We start from the raw sequence: 23,684 nt of genomic DNA on the forward strand, positions 1-23,684 counted from the left end.
TGGAAACGAAGTTTCAGGGTTCATGTTAGAAAGTCTGTACGATTCCACACGACAATGAATGAATCTCAGGTTACACTATGATGTCACGTAACAAAGCGTTCATCATTGAGTGTTCACTATCTACACTACCGAGTATGAAGAACAAAAATACGTTGTAACCGAGTGCTTAATTCGTGAGCTTTAATCAATGAGTAACATTCGTTACTTCCTTGAACTCTTTTGTAACAACGTTAACGTTCAACTCGACAATACATTCGCGATAATCGTCCGGGTGTATAGATACGGGGCAAAGGTGAGGCTTGGTGCAGAATATAATGGGTAGGGACAAATCGATCGGAGTCAAATAATTGAATCGATTAAGTTGACCCGGGCTATCGGAGGATCCCGTCTGTCGTAGCGGGCCGCCTGACTGGCTATCGAGCTCCCGTCTATTGTATCCAATATCAGCACCGCGTCAGAATCGTCAGAGCGAGAGATGACCGATAGAAAGACGAGGACCAGAGAGAGGGAGACGGAGGTGCGCCGCTTGCCGGGTCGCCTCCACGGTGTGGTTTCCGGGGGAAATTATCAGGGCGATCCAACACGGGGGAGAAGTGAGTGCTCCGTTACGACATTCTTTGCACGACAGTTTCGCGGGCGAAAGGCCAGCCGCAACGACCCATTACGTGTTCGCAGCCCACCACCTTCTACCTCCCAGGACAGCTCCTTCTTCGTGTTGGTAACTGTCCGCTCACCCATAGACAGAGGACGTTGAACAAGGTGGTAGGCCTTCTGCCCTGACAACCACCGACATCGCCATCTAATCTATTATCATTAATGCTGCCACCTATTACCCCGAACCACACACAGCCTGACTGTGCACGCGTATGCGTAACATGTAACTCAAACGCGCGGAGCGACTACCCATCCGCCGTGGTACATTAAGCTTTGTTATTTCGGGCACCATTTTTTGATAACTCCTTGTTTGTAGCGGGGAAAATCCCCGGCAGCTGAGAATGTTCAGGATGTTGCATTTCGGGTTGTTAATTTTGGTGGACTGCAGCCGGGTGCAATTTCGTAATTACAAATATATCATGGCACTATGACGTATATTTTTCATAGTCCGTATGAGCACCCATTGCCAACGTGTAAGCTTCAGAATTAACTGTTTGTTCTTTTCAGGAGAGGATTTACAGAATTGTCTCTCTCCGTAAAAGTAGAAATTAAATCACTGTAGTGTTACAAAATTTCAGTGGTATACGAACTTGAGAATATATGACTTAAATTATCCATCAAAGGTAAAACCCTTTGAGAAAGAAGTTTCGACTTTTTTCTTGTTCACGGAGTGAGTAATGAAATGCAATTTTTCTCATTAAGATTTCACTTTTGTTTAGTCTATCTGTATTTCGCTGAGGCGATACTTCCTGAAAGTCAAATATTATACGAGGTTTGGATGTCAATGGATTGTTTCCAAATTCATTTGTTCGACGTTACATTGCAGGCAGTGCGAAAGTATGACCGGAAAAATTTTAATGACCGGCAAACTGGTCGTGAATTTTCATTCGCGACCCATAAACCTCTGAGAACTATTCGAAGTTTGTTATCAACACTAAAGATGAACACCGTTGAGTAGCAGTTTCAGCAACTTGGGCAGAATAGAACATACATTTCGCGGTGGGAAGTTCTGCCAAGTTTCCGCTGTAGTATGTAATTACTACGTTGTTCTTCGTCCCCACGATTTTCAGTTATTGACAATTTCGCGCGTATCTTTGGACGTAGGAGAATAACCATCGAGGATAAAACTATCTATTACCAACACGTATCGCAGCCCAATGGAATCATCGAACCGCACCTTCCCGCATGAGAACTGCGTCGTTCGCTTGGAACGTTTCTCACCTCGAAAATCCGATGGAAAAAAATCGTCGCTTTTCCATCATATATCTGCTGCCGGACGGGATAGGGGTGTCCATTGAGCGTCGCGAGACATTAGTTTTACCAGCAATCAACGGGACACGTTGCGGGCAGGAGGATAGGTAGGTCGCACACACTCAACGTGGGATCGGTTTCCTCGAATTTAGTTACGAAAATTGCGAGCCAAGGGCAGTTCAGTGGTAGCGAGGGGGGGTGGGTGGGTCGAAGGACGGGGGTCCGCAAACGGTTAATTGAGGCCGCGGGTCCTCGAAAAACTCGATTCCCTCCCGCGTGCGCGTTCTTCCCTTCACTGGGAACTTCCCGAGTCTTCTTAATCAACAGTTACTTCACCGCAACTTCGAGTTCGACCGAGAAATACGTCGTTGGCACATCCGACCCGGTCTATAGCCAACACCCCGGACTAACCCGCAGAATCGCTGCCTATTTCTTCTCCCTCAGATCGATCCAAAAACCTTGTAATCAAGATCAAATGTTTGCCAAGAAAGAAACAGACGGAGTATAAGATGAAACATCTTCGAAGCGCTCCTTCTATTTTGCCTGTACGTTTCAGAAAGTTCTCGACTTCCGGAACTACGACGACCTATAGAATTATTGCTACGGTCAGAAGTGGCTGGGTTGCATCACGGTGAGATCTATCATGTTGAAGTTAGTAACGTTATCGTGACGATTAACGCTGAGGAAAAAGAGTTATTTCGCAATTTTGAAACTGTTTGAAATTCAGTAAACCGTAATAAAACGAAATATACTTATACTTTGCAATCCTAATTTCTTCAACATCATTGTAAAAATGAGAAAATAGTGATTTTTTCTCAACGTTTCGATACGATAACGTTACTTACTTTAATCTCGTACACATTTTATAGTAACAAGTATTGTTTATGAGATCAGAATGCAATTATTTGTACAGGATTATATTGACCACATTTTTTTTCTTTCAATTTTGAATATTCGTACCAACATATGGCGTATATTCAGTTATGAAACAAGATTTTTTCAAATGATATTTCTCTTATTTGGTCTACTTCTTCCATACAATGTGTAAGATCCGTTGCATTTCGTATTCTGCAGACTATACTATTCGAGAGGGATGAGATGATTCGTTGAAAGGCGAAGAAGGCAGGGAAATTGAACTTTTGAACTGCCTCGCCTGTTCCGTGAACAATAGCCAAAAAAAAAGAAATGTTGAAAAAATTATAACGATGATAAAAGGAGGAGTAAAAGAGCGGGTTGAAAAACACATTGTTCAAGCTACTGATAAACGTGACGGTATCGTGTTGCGCTTCAGGGAAGACAGTCTTCAGACAATGTCGATGGGCTCTTGAGATAAGGAAACACGGAGTGGAATGATACGAGGATCTTAACATTCTTAACGTTGCTAAGAGAGCTTCGAGGTCAGGCTCGTCGACCTAAAGTTGTCTGAATAACTATTGCACAGTGAGACTGAGAGTAGCGCAACAAGAAAAATTAGAGGTTTGATCCAAAGGATAGCATAAAATTATGCGAAGACTGATTACAATTTCCAACGACTTTTTCCAATTACAATGTTTACGTATCTCAGGTAACGTTAATTTTTCTACGATGAAAATTTATCTCCATACAATAGATAGGATAGATATGAAACTGCGCATGGTATTTGTGCCAACTGTGTTAATTGGACTGTTGATATTATTCCGGGAGGGCACATAGATTGCCACACGTGTATGTAGCGTCTGATGACATACCAAGCGTAAATTTATGCTTGTGTTATATATCTACGGATTTTGAGTCTAGATTAATTAATTGCGTTGATTAAGGTGTCCGACCCTCGTTAAATCATTTGACGGATTAAGCTCAAGCTTGGTTTAATTTACATGATCGATTTCGCGTTGTTAATGGCTTGGTAATTAGCACTTTGCTCAGCGGCGTGAGGCGTCTTCAAGTTCAAAGTCTTTATAACTATAACCAATTCCACGACCAGCCGCTTATCAAAGCCAATCCCCCTTCATCCTCACTTCTCGTTGTGTCAATCCCCCTCCCTTCCTTTCACTCTCTCTCTCTCTCTTCCACTTACCCTCGGTTTCATATCTGTGTCTCGCTTTTCCTATCTCTTTCCTTGCTTGTCAATTTGTAGAAAGACATTAAATATCGAACAATTCGCATGTGTAACTGCAATGAATAGTAAGTAGTTTACAACGGTTGAAAAATCCCCGTGTAGGCTCTTAGGAAAACTGGTTCAACTCCTCTCTTAAGGTACAGTAGACGGGAAACTCTGTTTCTAAATTGCACACAAGAACAGCATCGAATTTTATATCGGTCGTACGAACTACATGGTGAACCGTTTGCAGAGTTTATTGTTCGTGCACAAGTTTTTTCACCAATGGTTTACATGTTATTAATACAAGTCCACATTCGTCGTCCATAACAATACGTAGTGTGCAAAGAGCTGCATTCGAAATTCTGTACCTCGAAAATACAGAGAGAACGTAAACACGTTGACATTCATACGAAACATATACGATGTATAACCGAGTATAACCCCCAAGGTAGCTAAATATGGTAGTACCAAGTACCTCCCAACACGTAAAACTTCCCAATCTTCAACAATAAATTTATGATTCCGACATTTGCTCGCACGGCTCACGGTTTTAGGAATCATTAATTAATACATCTTGTTTACAGAACGAGAACACCGAGAAATGTTTCAGACAAACTTACAGTCTATGACCCCCATTTTGTAGTCGCTGCGTAAGGGTGGTTTAGTCACTCGAAATACGTATACTCGTGATTTTTTAATGGATTTTGGAAACAATTTATGTTTTCTCCTCAACTGCTAGTACGCCATACCATACCAATAATTTGTATTGCTATGACACGGAATTAAGATGGAGAATATACGGATTATGTAATACATTCACATACAGTGTCCGATGAGTAAAAATTATAAATAAAGTAGGCAAGTTCTACTCATTCTGCATAATAGTCCAAATCAAAGTCTACGTGATCTTAACGCAGATGTTACGTTTCAGTGATCAAAAAACAATATCCTTAACCTCATAAAAAATCACGGTTACTGAAATTGGCACGAGGATAACTGATCTTTAAAAGCGTTAGGTATTTATTATTCAATTCTCGATCGTGAATTTTCCATAAAAATTTGGTTTCAAATGGTTCATGAAAACAAATTGCCACGGTTCTAACTGAAAATTCTTGAGTTTCGTCAATTTTCACTCGATTGCTGGAGCACATAACTTCGCCGATGCAAAGATTGGGTTCAAATTCTGAAGGCTACCAATTTGGCTTCGAAATAAAATAAGTCCTTCAATATTCTGTCTATATTTTGGCACAAAGTAGCGGCTGATAAGGCGGGGTTTGACTACAGGCCCAAGAATTGGTCCAGGTCATCGCTCCTGGTAGTTCAAAGCGTGGTCGGAATCACATGGCTACTATGTCCGTACCGTTTTCGGTTATATTTATTTAGGTCAGGCAACGCTCACTGCGACAAGGGGAAAGGGAAGGTTCGCGAAAGACGAGGACGTATCCATCCTTTGCGTTAACGTTAACGTTTACGTGGCGAACGCCAGGTGCAAATCGACCCGCCACTCGACCTAATGCGTACTAGGCATCCACCTTGGCTACAACTCTCTTTCACAATTACAGGATCAATTCTCTTATACCGAGGCGGAGAGCGGCAAATGGTGAATGGTGAACCGTGAGACTCGCCTTGCCTGGCGGTCTATTAGGAGAACTTAGATCTAATCTTGGCGAATTGGATCGCGTTGTGGCGGGGCAAGCTGCGAGGTTATTGGAATATTTCGCGCCCCTCAGACCCCAGTAACTCACCGGCTTGATTATATCGGCGGAAAAATGTGTCTCAATCATCCCCCGATCATCGATTAACCTCGTAGAAATGTAGGGAATTGTTTGCTCCGGATATGCTGCAGCACAATTTTCTACTCATTTTCACCCAACAATCCGGCAGCAAAAATTTGATTTACCCGCCACGTCCATATCACATTCTGTGAAATAACGGATAATGACTAAGAAAAAATTAGCTCCCTAAACGCTATCAACGTTCAAATATTCACCTGCATAGCATCTTGGACCTTGTTGAAATAATTTTCAGACCTATGAATGATTAGTAAAAGAAAAATGAAAAAAGCATTTTGATGTAAACAAGTTCAAGTTAGGGGTAGTTTTTACATTAAGAAATTTAATTTCTAAAGAAAAGTACATTTCCGGATTCTACGGCACAAAAAACTGTCTTAATTTTTCTCCCTGGAAGTCCGTGTTTTACTGTCAGTGACACTGAATTTCGTAAGATCCAATTTGAAAGGGACAACTATGATATAAAGCATTTTTTATCGTTCATTATTTCGATCTAAAATATTTTTTGACAAAATGTCACCTATTTTAACGAGAACAAGTTTGTTTGGCGACATCTATGATAAGAAGTTTTCGATGTATAAATTTTATAAATTTATACCTAAATCGCACGTAAAATTCAATAGATGATTGTGGGACCGATATAATTTCAACTAGTGAGAGATTTTGCAAAAAAAAAAACTCGATCGATCAAGAATTTTTTGTTTACTTTTAAATTGGTAAAATAGACAGATAGAAAAATAAATTTTCCGATTATAGAAATACTTGGGTTTTCATCAAAAATCTAACTTTTTCGGGGTGAGAACTGCGCCTATGGAAACAGTAATTTTTTTTTTTTCATACTTAACCTCCTTTTTTGAGGTCGAAACTGCTTTCCATATTTTTTTCTTGCAAGTCGTTTGCAGGTATGAAAAATTACTGAACAAAGCCCAAATTGCTAATTTGCATAGAAATGACGAATAATCTCTACTGCGAAGGTCTATAAAGCTACTGTGCTGATATTGCAAAAATCACCTTTTAGATCGACGAAAAGGATACGAAAATAGTAAGCAAATCAAATTTTTCACGCTGAGTGAGAATTGGTGGAATGGGGGAAATACCGTACGCTTCATAATGATTTTATCGTAATTTCTGATACCGCGAATTCCGTCCAAAACTATTGTTCTTATCTAAATAGCTCCTGGAACATAAGCTAAGACTCCAAGACGCCTGCGATATACTCGGTCATATCGATCTGAAAAGAGTGCCCGCGGGGTCGGATTAGGTCTAAATGAATAAACCAAACTCGGTGCAGGCCGGCTGTTAAGGAATTCAGGAACAAGGCTATGTGAGAAGTGTTTGGGAATGTTTTGGTCGAGGTGGGATCGGTACGCGGCTGGTATATCGCCACGTAAGATGCGGGAGGCGTTGTTTGGAAAACACGACAGCGCCCTCTTGCCTCGTTACGTTAAATAGACAGCTATACGTGCTGGGCATGTGTATGCTGCGTAACATGCGCCCAAGCTTGGGAAAAGCGGCTCTGTTTTACCCTCAGACGACGTTGGGTTGCCTTGGGGTGCATGAGACCGGTGACAACATCGAGTTTTTGCTCGCCTTTTCTATGGTCAGCGAAGCAAATAGCGCTGTACGCGTCGACCTTTCACGAATTCATTAATCCTTCGAGTCGTGCTGGCAAGTATTCTTACCACCTTCTTTTATATCCATTTTTTTTTGCTTTATATATTTAGAGAATTTTTCGACATATTTCTTTGCGGTTTTTTGCGATTTCTGATAGTACATTAATAGGTTTTCAATATTTGATAATAATTATTTAAATATAATGTAAATTATTATAGTTACAAATAAATTGGTTGAAAAAAAAATCGTAAAGATTGAAGGAATAATTCGTTTCTGTCTCGACTCACAATAACATATGCTTTTTAAGGATCGACCGAAGCACAGTTTTCGGATGTTAATTGAGTCCCATAAAAACGGTCTTTAGGTTCTCGTCAGGCTTTCCAAGTACAGTAATTTGATAAATACCAAATTGTTCGACTGTTGATTCGAAATATGAGAAACAATATTGTAACGGCTCGACCAATAAACGGAACGGAGACAGCTTGGTATTCATGTCAATTTCACTTCGTTTCGTGCTTCTTAGTCAGCCTTTCTCTGTGGATACGGAATATCAACAGCATCAGCTTGACCTCCTCGACGATGGGAAAGACTTTGAAACTCGATCAACGGTACAGCGTACAACTTGCAAATGTAATATCATCGCAAAGGCGATATGGCGAGCATGCTTGAATTTTCAGTGATCAAAGTTAAATGGTAAATCGCGTATTGAATTCCATCGCACTCAGGTATTTCTATACCGAATTTTTTGTCGCCTCATGCAGAGTGTTGACAAGGCGAAGCTGCTCTGAATTTAGGCAGATCAAGTCGTCAATTTGGTGCTTTGAAATATGAGTTCGGGATTTTTGAAGTTCAATTTCAGGATTGTTTTTCTCTCAATAAGTAACAAGCATTTTCCATATTATTAGATAACAAACGATATTCAAATTCCCTACAACGTTGCGTCCATTAGTTTTACACAAAAGAAGAGGTGCGTCTGATCAAATTTTGTACGCGCAATTTCATGTCTCGTATATTGCACACCGCAAAAACAATAAAATACGGTACTGAATCAGTTTCGAGATCTCCCGCCTCATTTACTTAGAAACTTAAATTCATTTTCGTGTTCAATTCGCTTAAGAATTTCGGAATAATTCAGCGGTTTTTTTCTCAGCAGATAAGGGGCACGTACGGCAGTTTCTTTATCAAAATAACCTAACGCTTGGTCGCTCTGGGTTTTCAGTGTGCACGCCCAGACTTTTGCTGCTTGAGAGTTAACCATCCCGTCCTCAGCCCTCGAAGGTAGCTAGTTGCTCTTTGGACAGGGATGTATAATAACAACTTTCGTACATAATGGTCGCCGGAACGACCGAGGGTAGTGGACGATAGTCGCGAGTCGCCTCGGGGTCGCAAGAGTACCACGAAGGCTTGATCATAACTGATTTTACGACGGCAAGAGAGCGCTAAACCAGATTAACTTTAAACGTGGACGGTGGTGTTCCTACGGCGCTTCTCCCGCTCTGTACTCGCTTCTGCTGCACCAAGCTTTCCAATGGCTCGTTCACCAATAACTCCGATAACTATCGAACGGAACACGACGATGTCGAGAATTGGGTTATCTCGATGCAGCTTGGTGTCCAAGGAATTACACGGATCGGTGAATTGGGTGGAAATTGGAAGACTGGACGCGCGTGGTGCTGTGGGAGGTTAGTGTAATGTAATATGGGTGTAATCGTCGAATTGAATGAAAGAGCCGGTACATTCCCTTCGCAATTTTTAGAGCTGCATTCATCGATTTCATACTTGACGACTCGTACGGCAAAGATCTTCCAGATCAGAAGTTTTTAATTTTTCGTCACCCTATCTGAATGCTGATAATTAATAGCCTGGAGATTCTTGACACCGACAATTAACAAGTGGCCAATTTTAATCAGAGAATCAATTGGTAAGAAATGTATTCAGAGTAGCAAAAAATATATATATTTTTTTGTTTGTTCAGTTATTTCGACACGTGGTATCTGAACTGAGTGTTTTTAGAAACACACGATAGAGCAATGCATTGCTCATGGACGCACGTTTTTAAAAATTGCAAGATTCTTATCTTCCAAGTTTCTTGAGTTGCATTCTGTTTTTTTTTTTCTGAAAGATTTTTTTCATCACATTTGCAGGACTTGCAAGACATAATTTGGACAAAGGTGCATCTTCGAAAAATTGCCACAAACAACAGAGTGAGAGAAATAGAAAATCACGCAATTGCAAAGATCGAGCACTTACCGAAACTTATCTTGAGCCAGACTTTGATTGGTGGATTGTGTACCAAGAAGGCAAAGTAGGTCTGTCTACGACTTTTTATCAATATTGCAAATACGCGAGGCGAAAAGACTTTGTCTCCATGATGCACACGGTACTTTGTGCAACGAAAGTACAATTTTTTTACCTTTATAGCGGAGTAAAAGAAAGAGCACTTTCAAGTACTAAGACGTAAAAGCGCGCTCTTTTTTTCGCACTTTCGCTAAAACGATCATTTCAGGTACGGAACAGAGGCAAAAAAAGACGCGTGAACTATACTGTGTTAGAAACACCATATTACCCAATGAGATCTATAAAGTAAGTACATACGCCGTTGAAATGTCATAAAGCGGATATTTCACACGACTGAGTGACAACGATCTCAGTCGATAAACGTGAGATTAACCGCCCTTAAACGCCGGATTTTTATTTATTTTTTTTTTTGTATCTATATTCATCTACATTCATTTTTCCGGGGGTAAATTCACAGCTTGGATCCTGCTTTGTGCTCGCGATTCTCGACGACACACGAATTTCACCCTTGTATTTATGAGCCCGGCCACGACCTTGGCAGCTTAACAAGGCTTTCAGAACGATGGCGGCCGCGGGGCAGCCGCGCAGGACGAACAAGGATATCGCCCAGTCTCCAGGGTGTCCAGATACGCAGAAAATGAGTCAGGTTCGTATCGGAACGTTTCCGTGTTTGATAACACCGGAATTATCGATTTTTGGATAAAACCTGTCTTCGTGACGAGAGATGAGGATCAAGCTCCTGCTTATTTGAATTCGCACATCGAACGTTGCGTCTTTGACTCGATGGGGAAAATATAGAAAAGTGGGAACCGGTGCACCGCTTTTCCAGAATCCAGAGCAGCAGCAGCCGTGCCAACCAGCCAGACAGAAGCGACGTAGTTTATTTTCTCCTGGGTTCCCAGAGCAGGCCAAGAGTGGTCTCTGCCCCCCGCCTGCCTGCCTGGCTGCTTGCTCGGCCGGGTTTTCCCTCGCGAGTGGTGGAACGATCCATCACAAATTTAATACCCAAAATTTTGCAAATGTTCCAAACGTTTTAAGGGACCATTTGTTTCGGCGAATATTATTAACCGTTCGCGTTTATGCACCCGGTGGCCTCGAGGTTCGTGAATTTTTCATTCCGATCGTATTATACGTGTACGTACTACTACGCTGTACCCAAGACGGAGAGAAAGAGAGTGGCGGAGAGAGATAACGGAAGATAAGATAAAAAGCGGTGAAAAGTGAAAGTGAAGAAGAAAAAAAGGAAAGAAAAATTATCCGGGGGAAAATACCGTCTGTAATTTTATCTCATATTGACTCCCCTTTTAATAATTTATGATCGTATAATACGCGAGACATATTCCCGCTTTCCCAGGGACGCGATGTTTAATAAACCATCCATCGATTCATCCAACCCAACCGTCGATATATCTTGGAGGGTTCCTTTGGTCCCAGATAAACTCTCTGCTCAGGAATGCTTCCATCCGCCTCGATTTATGTTGCTCAAAGTGCAATTCTGTGTACCTGGCGTCACTCGCACACGACCCGAGCCTGCGTTGATTCGTACTATTTCCATCCACCGCGATAATTGCCTTTTAGTTACGCGAAGAACAGAAGAAACAGATTTTAAAAAAATTTTCTAAATTATTGCACACGGCAGAAAAATATGCGAATTTAATGTTGCGATTTCGTAAAATGTATCGGAATATTTTTATTCAGAACTGCGTTTAGAATGGGGCTGTTAAGCCTATTTTCGCCTTTTGGATACGTGAACTTTGATATTTGGAGGTACATACGTCAACGTCAAAATCGACCAGGGTACCCCCTCGAAATAAAAATTTTGCCAACCAATGCAAAAGTTGGTCAACATTTCTGTGATACTTTGAGGTTTTAGAGAATCACCGCTTTCAATACAGCCCCCACGCGTATCGGTTGTCAGTATCAAATAGCAAATTATTTTCGGAAGGGAAATACAGCGCGACCGAATCCTTCCTCTAACGAAGTAGATGTTTTCGTGCCTCATTTTCCAGGGCATTATTTTTCGTAAACTGGGTGAGTAACGATGTGGTTACTGTTATAAGGGGAAATTTCGAAGGCTAAAAGTGGTCTTTCAGTGCTGGTCGGGCGCGAGAACTGAGCCCGGTTGACTGTTATCGGAGTATCGGCAAAGTTTTACGAACGCGATTGAAATTTCATCGAGCTGCAAGAGTCAGGGAGTTGATTACTTTCAACATTACAGCGGCGGGTTCATTAGCTTTAATTTAATGCTTCGAACGAATTGAACAAATGCTTCGGTTGGTTGGTCAGCGATCTGTACAAATTTAGTATGAGCTTCGATATGTTTCCACGGTTCACTTGCATAATTGCGGATATTACCTGCATATCCGATTCGAGACTGAATTCTGTGGCCAAATATTCCCGTAGTTTTACAAAGTAGACAGGAACACACGATCGAAATTGACTCGACACTCAAATTCGGGTGAATCAATTATTCACTGATAGTTTGCAATTTCTCGTCATTTAATCTCCCTACTTTTTGATTATTATGGTATTGGTATTAGGTTAGGACTCCATTTGAGAATAATACGACAACGAACATAAAGAATTTCTTGAACTCAATTCAACACACTATATATCGTACGGAGTTTTGGATATTTCTGAGTTCGTCAAAAATTTGTCTTACAGTTGAGTTTATTGGGCACTTTTAATGTTAAGTCCCCCCCACCCCGCGAAAAGAAAATAACATGGTGATACAGATAAAAAACATGAAGCTGAAGCTAGCAGCCAGAATTAACAGCTAAACGTGTTGAAATTTATGGAAACAGAAAAAGGTAGTTTAGTTTTAACCTCATAATTCTTTAAAAGTATCGGGAGTTCAAGGTATTTCAGAAAATTTTCATTTTCGGACTTTATTACCTTATTCGAATGAACATTAGAACGTTTGGCTGCAGCTAATTCTGGTTACCAGCTTCAGCTTCGTGTAAAGAATTGGATACAAAAAGTGACTTACTTCACGTTAAACGATTTGAAAACTGAATCGAGGAAAATCCGTTTGTTGAGCTGACAAACGATTAATCATTTTACCATACTTGCACGTGTATACGCAATTCCACGTATATTTTATAACATTGACAAGAGAATCTGTTTTGCATGCCTTCGACTGGACTGCTCGGTGATCCCAGTGAGCAAAGTTTCGGGATGTCGTAAGCCCGCGAATGTACGAACCGAAGCTAAGCTTATAAGTCGAGGCCAGGGATAAGCTTGATTCCTTCTCTTTGAGGTAGTTCAGTTTTCCCCTTCCGGCGCCCCTTTTCTTTTCGCACTTTCTTTCCAGTCTCCGGCAAAAAGAAGAGAGCCTCCATAAAATAGGACTAACTTTTTTATTTTATAACCATCCGTAGCCAACCTTCAACCTTAAGTCTATAACCGCGTATCCTATAGACTGCGATAGACTGCCCGCCGTATCACGTTATGGGCATTCGCGATATACCGACGGAGCATGGGTACAGTTTATGCTAACGAACTTTGGGGTGCGATGATCGTGGGAAATATTGAAATACGATCCCGTTTATCGGGTATTCGAGTGTTCACCCCTTGTCGTATCGTGACCCCCGCCGACCGACAGCCAACCACCCCGGCTAACTGAATAAGTGACGTTGATCCAATCTACTTTCAAAGATTTCTTCCAAAGAATTCATACGCCTCGAACAAGGGTAGCGTGAATCGATTCTTTCGAAACTTTTTCAACTCTTGAGAACATCTCAACGAATGTACACTGAGAAAAATTTCATTTGTTACAGTAACTAGAAAAATTCAGTAAAACGGGTATCGCTAAAAAAACTGTTTAAATATTGTTGGAATTACAAAAAATGAGGTACACGTAAGCATTTTGCGCCATTGTCGATCCTTTTTTGGTAATTCCGACGAAAAATCAGTTTGTTCGGTTTGCTCTATTTTTTTAGTTAAACAAGGCTTTAACAGCAATTTATTCTTGCACAAGCATTAAATTTTCGCATCAGTTACAAGAAAATATAGTAACGGTGATCGTAATGAGGAAGAATAGTAACGGATAAAAACTAATTTTCATTTTGTATCTAGAACTATATTTTTTGATTGTAATAAGAAATGAAAATAGTTAAGAATTAAACGGTAACCGGAACTAAAAATTTCTCTCAGTGTAGATATTCGATATTCGTACAATGGTTCCCTCATTCGAATCCACTTTCTATAGGACCTCTTTTATAATGCTGACTTTGAAAGTTTGCCCGCGATCCGATAAAAATCCAAATAGTTGAGTTTCAAACCAGTTTGATTTTTCAAAAGTTTCTCTGGAACGATAGTTCCGGTACCTTCCGCGATTTTTCAGAACCTCTAAAATTCGTAGCGAACTTTCAGCCCTCGATAATTTGAACCAGTTGAAATTTGATCCATCATAATTCCAAACCGATAGAAATTTAGTTTTTTCAGAAATTTGAGGCTGATCGGTACAAGCGGCTAGCATGACATAGTTTTGGAAGGTGTTACTCGCTTTACGGGGCTTACTAATTGACTGTAGATTCTCTCGAGAGTCAGGGGGATCCCAACTTCTCGTTTACTCGACTTAGTGAGCAACGGTACGACGATTCCAGCCAAAAGGCGCGTCAGTTTAAACTCTTACATTTTGAACAGGGTAAAACGTTCGAGTTACAAGTGTTTTATATTCCGGGGCAGCGGCAAATGGAAGGGGCATCAGTAGCAGCAGTTGCGTGTGATAAGGCAGTTCGTAGCACGCGGCGAAACGTTTACCGAGGAATGATTTTCGTCGCTGACTTGGGAGTAGGTATCTCTATGTACACCAAATGCGGGTACATAACCGAACCTGGCCCGACCTGACCCAACCGAAGTCAACCGCGTATCGGAAGACAGGCTTTGTCGTAGCAGAAGAGAAGAGAGAAGAAGCGAGATGGGGTGAATAAAGAATATTAGCACGCCTCAGCGCCAACGTCGGGGTTGGTAATATTTATCACCGCACGGGGAAGCCTCTCGAAAGTAACTGTGGCCTGGCCCACTTTTTATCCCTCCCCTCCTCCCGATATCCAAATTTAGTTAGGCATGGATTTGAATATATTCTAATTTATTCAGATCTAAAAGTCAGTTTATCTGAGTTTAGAGCTCCGACTCGATCCTGGATCCACGATCTACGGATCAAAGGTTGCCTCGCGCTTTTCCGCGGGGAAACAAAGACCGACGTACAACCTTTCCTATCGCGATGCATCAACGTCTGGTTGTTTCAATAGTGGCAAACTTTGTGCGGAAAATGAACCTTACACGGAGGAGAAGGATTATTTGAGTCAAGTGTTATTCGTTTGATTTAACTAAATGCTACAGTCAAACGCGGCGAACGCAATACTTACTTGATCCAACAAAACAAAATACTTGTGACAACTTAATACAGAATTGAATCACGCCTATGAATGATCTTGCCGACTATCAATTTATTCAAGATAACACGGCACGAGTTGGCATCTCATTGATGCAAATTTTTTGTTCGCTCGATTCATGATTTGCGACTTGAAGGAACAATGTATACTTTTCAAATGAAATGATATTTCGTTGACTCAATTTCGGAAACAAGTCAAAACGTTCGCTCGAATCAATACTTCACTGGGTAGAGACAAGAAAGGCTTTTATTGAATCAAGGAATTCGCTGAATAAATCATTTTGGCAAACTAACAAAATCCAAAATTGTTGCATTCAATTAGATTGAAGTGAACGGAATCCAAAAAAATCTACTCGTATTTTGTGGGTTCAAAAAACAAAAAAATTACTATGAAAAGAGTCGCAAGATTTAGCTATCATTTATATTAACGGACTATTGAAACTCCATGTTGATAAATAAGTGCAGAAAAAATTTTACGCCTTTTTGCCTTACCTTAATTGGTCATGTTAGCGTAACAACGTTCAAAGCATCAATCAGTTCCTCAGTCTCTCGTGATCCTGACGTAAACGTCGACGAATAAGCGCGTTTTCCACATTTGCATGCGCGAGGTAGGTAAATCGTCACTTTGTTATTTCTTCTAAATTGCGTTTTCTCAAAAACCGCGACTATCCGCGGGGTTCAAGGTCACCGGGTCACGTCAACGCCGAAAAAAGGTATAGTGGCGCCCCTGCCTAGCCACCCTGAATTCATCTCTCTTGGCGATAAATATCGACGGAAGAATTTCACGCGCTCAGAACGGTGCCCCAACGCTCTTCGCCAACTCTCGGGAATATAATGGTTCTGACGGTGAGGAGGGGGGATCGAAAGGGATGTGGGGTAAGGGAGAGGGGGTCACTTTGCAAAAAGTTGGTCTGCTCGGCTTCACCGAGAAAGTTAGGCAGCGTTGTTTCGACGGTGTTCCTACTACTTTTCAGAGAGGATTCGGCAGTCTGTGGCCTGCATTATTGAGTGACTTGGCTGGAGCCACGCTAGACAACTCCCGCTAATCAGGACGTTGATATAGTCGACGAAAGCAGGAGCTCCTGTTTAATAACTCACTGACCCGATGAGTTTTTAACGGGCCTCGGGGCTTACCGGGTCGGAATTCACCCTCAGCCTTCAGGAGCTGCCACGCGTCAATTTGCTCTGACCCAACATGTTTGGAAAATGGCAATTTTCGATGTTATTATTTCAACTTCTCCAACTGCCACATTTACGTACCCTCAAACAATACTGACTGCTTTATCGTATTTGATACGGTTAAATATTTTTTTACGTGTGATTGTGTGTGTACTTTTTACGCGTATTATTCGTTCAGAAAGTTCTAATAATTGGGTTGAATACGTACAAAAATTTAACTTTCTGAGTTCAATCTTCAAGTACACTTTTAGGACACTGGTCACCATGTGTTCAAGTCTTGAATCGACCAAATGAATTCAGCTTGAAAAAACGAGTGAAAAAGAAAATACTTTTTTTTTTATATCTACATCACTTCCAATTCTATCGTATCGTGTCCCCGTTTTCCAGCATTTAATTCAATCAAAATCAAAGCTTATAATCATTCTGGTATTTTATGTCTAATTAATACAGAAGGGCTCTCATTTTCAAACGGACAAATAATTTCATCTGTTGTCAAGTGGATATGATAACTAATTTGATCTTATCCATCTGTGATTTTTGTATTTACGACGCTTTACTTGAATGCGTTTACGCAAACATGTACATATGATGCATGGTAGAATGGAGAAAGAAGTTGAGGAAGCGCAAAAATGATTACCAGCTAACCAACAGTAGTGCAGAGATAGTTTGAAACGCGAATTACTAGAATTATAGTTACAAGACATCACCAAGTAATTAAAAGAATTTTGGTTCGGTACAGAAAGATTCGACGAATGATAGAAAATTCAATTCAAATATAAAGTGATTCCTTTTTTTAATCATGGTTGTAAAATTACTTTCTTGATATTTGATGCGCATATTTAGTGAATTTAAAACTATATAAAGCAAGTTTCGAATAATAAATCGCGTTTGTATCATAAGTTTATTGAATTTGATAAGCAGCTGATTTTGTTATAACATTATCAAAAATGCACGGCAACCCCGCTTTGCTGGAGAATAATTCTACTTTGACAGCAATTTTGGGTGTAAAAAAGTGTACTGAAAACACAATTATTATCAACAGTGTAGCAGCCGAACAGACCGCAGAAAACAGAGAATCAAATTTTCCCAAGGTGGAATTGGAGATTGTATGAATCGTATTTGAGGTCGAAAATCACGTTGAATTTTAAAGGGTTAGAGGATCGATTAGCTCACGAGCAATTGCATTTCAAGGTTTTCGAACCCGTCTGGTGCCCAAAACCTCACATGTCGAAACGGTTGAATTTTTCACTTTTGAAGTTAGTATTGCAATAAAATAACGAAGAAATTTTTACGCTGATGATTCACCAATGCTTTCTTGGAGAAATTTTTTTTTATATAATACTCAAAGAAACTCGAAGAATTAGAATCTACGGTAACATGAGAAAATGTCAGTTATCAGGAAGGAAATCAAAGTTGCAAGCTCTTGAAAGAATTTTCAGAAGTATTTCTTTGCTGTAAACACGAACGTGGTTAAATTGAAAGAAATGCATATCGGGATCGATGTTGGTGGATGTTAATTTGTCTTTTCTATCCGCATCAATCGCCGTCAGAGAATTGGTTTTAAATCGGCACCCGGTCGAAGGGGTAAAATTGGAAGTCTTATCGAAGGTGTGCGAAGGCGGAACGGCGTTCGAGGAGGAAATTGTTGGAAAATAATACGGAGCGGTTAGACTAAGGGTAAATGAGACGATTCCGTTGAATCAGTTCGTACCTACAAGCAGGCGTATTGTGAACGTTTGAATCGTTGCTTTAGTACTCTCCGAGGAAATCTTCGGTGCGATCTCCGATCTCCTCGTGGCTTCATCTCTGAAAGTTTTGCACTACCACGTGCCCGGCGGCAGAAGATGGTGATGCGGTGTATAAAAATTTTACATTTACTATGAACATCGCCGATTCTTGCCCTATGAAGCCTCTTCGACCCGGGATGGGTTAGGTGCCACAGCGGCCAACAACTCCCTCCGCGGCAGTCCGCTTCCAATCTGTCTCATTTCAGATTCAGGTGCCGAATAGCGGAGGACAGATCGATCGGCGATTAAAAATTGATTAAAAAAAGGGAGGAAAAAAAGTGAGAGAAGAACAAAGGAAGAACTAGAATGAAAGAAAGAGATTCTCCTCTACCCTCGCAGGGTTGTAAAAATAAAGAGCGTAGTCTGCGCGAAATCTAACGAGCGTTCGAGAAAAAGGATGAGGACGAGAATGGAAGAATAAGTGAGAAAGGGAAGAGGGAGAAGACGCTGTGAAAAACGCGTACAAAATAAAAGAAAAATACAGAAAAAGAAAAATACAGAAAAAGAAATGAGAGAAAATGAGAAGAAAAAAAAAATCAAAACCCGACGTTCATTTTCTTTTAATTATACAAAGAGCTTAAAGCTTAGTCATTAAAGAGAAGATTTTTAAACGCATCCGCTTCTTATTATTCTTGGCCTGTCCAACGTTCCTTTTAAATTCTGGATATTTTAAGAGACGTCGACGTCCCCGGGTAAATACCTCCGACTAATTTAAAATCAGTTCAGGTCACGGTTTATTACCTGTAAATTCTCCCTATTCTTAGCGTATAAACGAAACAAAAATATTTTCGAAAGGTGAGGGAAATATCTGTAAGAAGTGGAAGAAAAAAAAAGTATCGGTTTTGTTAGTGGCTAATGCGGTACGAAAATCGCATCACTTCAGACTCGGTTTTTTTTTGGATCGAGCCCGGAAACTGGATGACGTTGTGATCACTTGCTGCAGCCGATGGTGACGACGAAGAGAATTCAAAGTCTCGTATATGCATGATCAAAAACACTGATCCGTCGCGACGTGACGATCTGATAGTCTTTGAACGAATTACGTGCGTAAAGTTCATCGGGTCCTTTCCGTTCTTCGAAATAGTCCGGATCTTGCACGGTCGTAAATGTCTTTAAACACTCTTAATCATTGTCGCAAGTTTACTCACCGTCTGCTGCCGTTAGGATTGGGTTGATCGCCACCAACAGTGCCAGGAAGACGAGGGTCATGTTGACCAGACTCGCCTTGCCCCGGGCAACCACCAGCTGCGCTGCACTTAGCACCTGAGCACCACCTCTCCTTGCGTTTCCTACAATGAGCAAAACAACACCAGTGTCAAAGACGTACCAACCAACCAATGGCTTGAATGATGAAGCTTTCTTCTGGTTAGCACGTTGAGCGAGGGTGCCGAACCTTTTCACACCCTCCAACGTCCCGAGGAATTCTTACATGTACGAGGACTCGTGTTTTGTGGGTGTATGTGTCGTGTATGTTTTGTGTTCCGTGTTTTGTGTACGTGTTTGTGAAAAACAGAAAAGAGCGGAACGTTTAAAAGCAGTTCAAGCACGGTGGTGCCAGTGTGAAATTCGAAAGATGTTAGTCGGTCGCTTGGAAGTTTATGCAAACTTTAAGCGCACTTTAATTCACACACTCTGTTTTCATTTATACTTATATTATCGAATTTACACACGGTTTCATTTATTTTACGTAAACAACACCAATGGTATTCCGGTATGAAAAAATATGCGTCTTGATAGCTGCTACGCTGGGCTGCATCTTCGCTCCGCAATCGATGGTCGATGATATGTACTGATGATCACCGGTGCCTCGGATGTGTTCGTTAAAAAAGCTTGTCTAACAACGTTGCACTATGTTGACTCTGACTTCTCTTTGAACGATTTCCACCACACCAGGACTCTGCTTCGGGAATGCTTCCCGGGGAAACAGAGTCAATTGCTATTGATGATCCGATATAAATAATTTTTGAGCTACCTGGGTCTGAAACCACTGCAGGCTATCGTCCTGACCAGTTTCGAACCAATTACTGTAAGTTGAACAGTCACAGTTTTACAGATTAAATTCGGGAGTTTGGCGTGGGTTGTCTCTACAGCGATTGGTTTCTTCTGATCAGGATTTTCGAATCTTTTCAGAAAAAGCTGTCGTTCAAGGACCGAGCGTCGAAAGCCTGAAGTGTGCTTTTACAGGATTCTACTTCGAGCTGAAACCGAAGCTGTATCATTACAGGGTCGCCGTGCGTAGTACCCCCATCGTCCCTTATCAGTGCTCTTTCCTTTTTACACACACCTACCGCTTTCCCTTATACTGTTATATTATATCGTTACATATCCTTTCTTCTCTTCTCTTATTCACTAGCTACTATGCACAACGACACATCCAGACTTTCGTAAAGCTGTGTAGTTTACGACTGCCTATTTACCGTTCAGGTAAAAGTTAGCAATTTCTATCCGTAGAGCCGGCAAGATGTCAGTCAACTTTTCATCATCTTCAATTGTCGTTCCTCTGCCTTGGTGTACAGAAAGTCCGGTCCAGACGATCGCTGATTACTACTAAATTTCACTTCGATTTTAGATTATTTTTACGTTCATTCGTTGCATTTGTCACCCCAGCCTTTGTCTTTTCTCGTGTCTGACGTATGATTTTCAATCTTTGCTAGAATTCTTTTTTCCTATGATTCCAAGACCATCCCATATTCTTGTCACTATTAGAAACGGACACTCGGAATTTTTCCAGACGTTTCTACGAAGATCCAGTAAAACTTTGAACCAGTAAATACATCTCGGATAACATAGTTCACGAATTTTCGCATGTGCCAGCATCATTTTGAGCGGGAGCTCCCCGCTCCCAAAGAATTTTCATTTTATTTCAACTCTTGTCTCTCTAATGCGGAAGCCACTGTATTAACTAATGAACCACTCCTGTTCTATCTGCTGTTGCACAATTTGCCATCCAACGAATTTTTGCGATCCCGATCTCTGCCTTTGCCTTTGCAAAGCAAAGCTAAGCTTTGTCGGCCTTCACCGGAAAACTAACACACGCGCACTCACAGTGCGCTCAACATTTTTGGACATTTTTTTCTCCAACGTAGAAATTCCCAGCACTTTTTTATTGAAAAACTTGACTCGTATTCCTTGTGATTTTTCCAGATAATCGCTCAACGGATCAAAACATTTGAAGGAAAAATTCACCGAGTTAGCTGTGAATATATGGAACAGAGAATTTCTGTGATTTTTTCACACTTAACGTTGACTGTTACCATAAAAAGCCTGCCAACGCAAACAAAAAAACGATAATAATCACTCCACCACTCTTTGTCTTCTATCTTTCGCTAACACGAAAACACTTGGGAATATTTATACATAGGCCGTCGAACAGTCTTGATGTGATTAATCCAGGGGCTGAATTTTTCTTTCCTGACGGAGGATGGCTGCCTGTTTTTTTTCTCTTTTCAAATCGGTTAAAAACGGGTTCGGGAGATTGGCGCGTGTACTTGAATTCGTGACGTGGATTTATATTCTATCGGGATTTTGAAAAGCTGGCCGGGAAGTAGACCCGACCAAAGCACATAAGGGTAGTTCACAGAGCGCGCGCCGCGACCTCACTGACTCACCCCCGCACCCCGATCACAGCCGCTTCCTCTACCCCGCCATAGGCGCCGCGACGCGCAGCGCCGGCGCATCAAAATCCACACACGAAGCACTCCGCGTGCACCCTCAAAGGAGGCGGTGACGGCACGCCACGATCATTTCTCCTTCATTTCACGATCACGCGAAACCCAGATGAAGAAGGAAGGCCAGCGATTCAGATCGCCCGGATCTCTGCCGGATCATAAATGTCATTACATTCCCCATTTTTTTCGAGCTTTTTTTACCTCTTCGACTTGTGATTGTAGCACAGCTATTGGTCTAGGGGTTGTTCGGATTTCTGAAGGGTCACATTCGAAATTTCGGATATTCCGGCGGCTGTGATTAGATTAGGGCGTATTCCAAGAACTTGGCCGAATAAAGGTGATGATCCTGCTGGGACGCAACAAACACCGGGGTAGGTTTTGACGGTTCAAAGCGACGCATGCGCCCCTTTATTCCCGCCCCCAGAGAGGGGGTGTGCAGCTCGAACAGCGGCCAAAGTATCGCAGTTTCTAGCCTGATGTTTGTCCGCGTGGTGCTCCCAGGGACCACTTCTGTCACGGCGTTGAAAGCACGAGGGTTGAAGTAACGTACTCTCGGGATCGGTCGAGTTTCAGGAAAAATATACAGGAAGTGCGTTATACATACAAGAAATTCAATGGATTTTCTTATCCCGTTTTCCGACTGGCCCTGTCCTCCTTTATTTCTTCCCGCTTGGTGCATGCTCCATTCTCTACTACTTCCTCAAACCCCCATCGCAACCCCCTTACATCGCCCGCGAGCAAATACTCGCGATTCTTTCATCCCATCTCAAAACTTTTACTCATACTTTCCGCGTCCTTACGATTTCGCTTCGATGAATTCGGTTCCAGTACCCTGGGAGTAACCTGTACTTCAACATTTTGCGGGCCTCCTCACTCCAAACCAGTACCACGAAGACGAAGCGCAGTTGGTGGAATCGACTTGTGATCATCGTGGGTGAGTACGTTTTTCTGTCTCTTAAGCACGAGTTTTTTCCCCACAGTTCATACCCCATTTTCTGCCAAGGTGGCGCGGGATTGTTTTTCAAATTTTTCGCGGGAAGCGTCGATTTGACCTACAAACAAATTCTCAACACTTTAGCACTTGATGCGATGAAAAAATGTGCTGCCACATTAACCACAGCTCGAATCCTGTGACGGTACCTTCACTTTTTTGTGTCAGTAGATGAATAGTGACACTGGAAAACGTCATGATTTGACACTCGGAAATGTGTTACTTCCAGTAAATTACCACCGAAACACACGCAAAAAAATATGTTTCATGTCATACGTGTGTTGTTATCAGTTTACCAACGCATTTTTTTCATGCAAGTCACGGCAGGTGAGATAGGATTTACAACATATTGAGGTTACTTTGAATGTGGAAGTTAAACTTATTGCAACTATCATTTTAACATCGTTGTTTGACATTGATGGTGAAAAAAAAAAAAATACAACATATATCTGAATTTGATAATACAATTTTTTGAAAAAAATGTCGTTTCTATTTTTTCGCAACAGTTTGCACTAGCCAATCATATTAGTTTTTGGCTGTAAATTAATTCGCGTATTTATTTCGTTTCTAACATAGAATTAGAATGGAGGGAAAAAGAAAATTTGTTCAGTCAGCTTGTTAGATGATAGCCAAGATAGTCACTCCTTCAATTAGGTGGCTCGTCGATTCTCGTTGCGTGTTCTGGTTATATTTTAGATCTGACATTGACACGAATATGACGGTTTTTTTTGTTGATCAATTTATCACACAGCGTGATCGTGGAATACATGACATTTTGAAGTACGAGAGTAGTTGTAGTTTAAGTGAACCAGACGGAGGCTCGCGTTTCCCTGGCACTTCAAAGTGCCGATATATTTTACAATCACATTGCGAAACATCCGCTGATCGGATCTGGTCAAGCCTGAATTCTTTCGAACATCAGTTGAAAGATTAAGAAAAGGTTCAGCGGTCTGTTGGAAAAATCTCGTAAAGGC

The 23,684-nt window shown here is 41.3% G+C and overlaps 1 protein-coding gene and 1 long non-coding RNA gene across 13 annotated transcripts in view; one reads left to right on the forward strand and one right to left on the reverse strand.

Annotated features, from left to right (window-relative positions):
- Positions 1 to 23,684, reverse strand: part of LOC107226430 (tyrosine-protein phosphatase Lar) — a 472,005-nt gene that overhangs the window by 203,763 nt on the left and 244,558 nt on the right. For all 12 annotated transcript variants that reach the window (XM_046732656.1, XM_046732655.1, XM_046732661.1 and 9 more), the window contains one exon: positions 19,200 to 19,340. In XM_046732656.1, the coding sequence (XP_046588612.1) occupies positions 19,200 to 19,260 (61 nt within the window). In that variant the 5' untranslated portion in view covers positions 19,261 to 19,340. The remainder of the gene's footprint in view (positions 1 to 19,199; positions 19,341 to 23,684) is intronic.
- Positions 22,212 to 23,684, forward strand: part of LOC124293115 — an 83,389-nt gene continuing 81,916 nt past the window's right edge. Inside the window, exons 1-2 of the long non-coding RNA XR_006903031.1 lie at positions 22,212 to 22,308; positions 22,548 to 22,653. This is a non-coding gene — a long non-coding RNA (uncharacterized LOC124293115). The remainder of the gene's footprint in view (positions 22,309 to 22,547; positions 22,654 to 23,684) is intronic.

The sequence above is a fragment of the Neodiprion lecontei genome, chromosome 2 (assembly GCF_021901455.1).
Source record: "Neodiprion lecontei isolate iyNeoLeco1 chromosome 2, iyNeoLeco1.1, whole genome shotgun sequence".
In the NCBI taxonomy this organism is placed as follows: domain Eukaryota; kingdom Metazoa; phylum Arthropoda; class Insecta; order Hymenoptera; family Diprionidae; genus Neodiprion; species Neodiprion lecontei.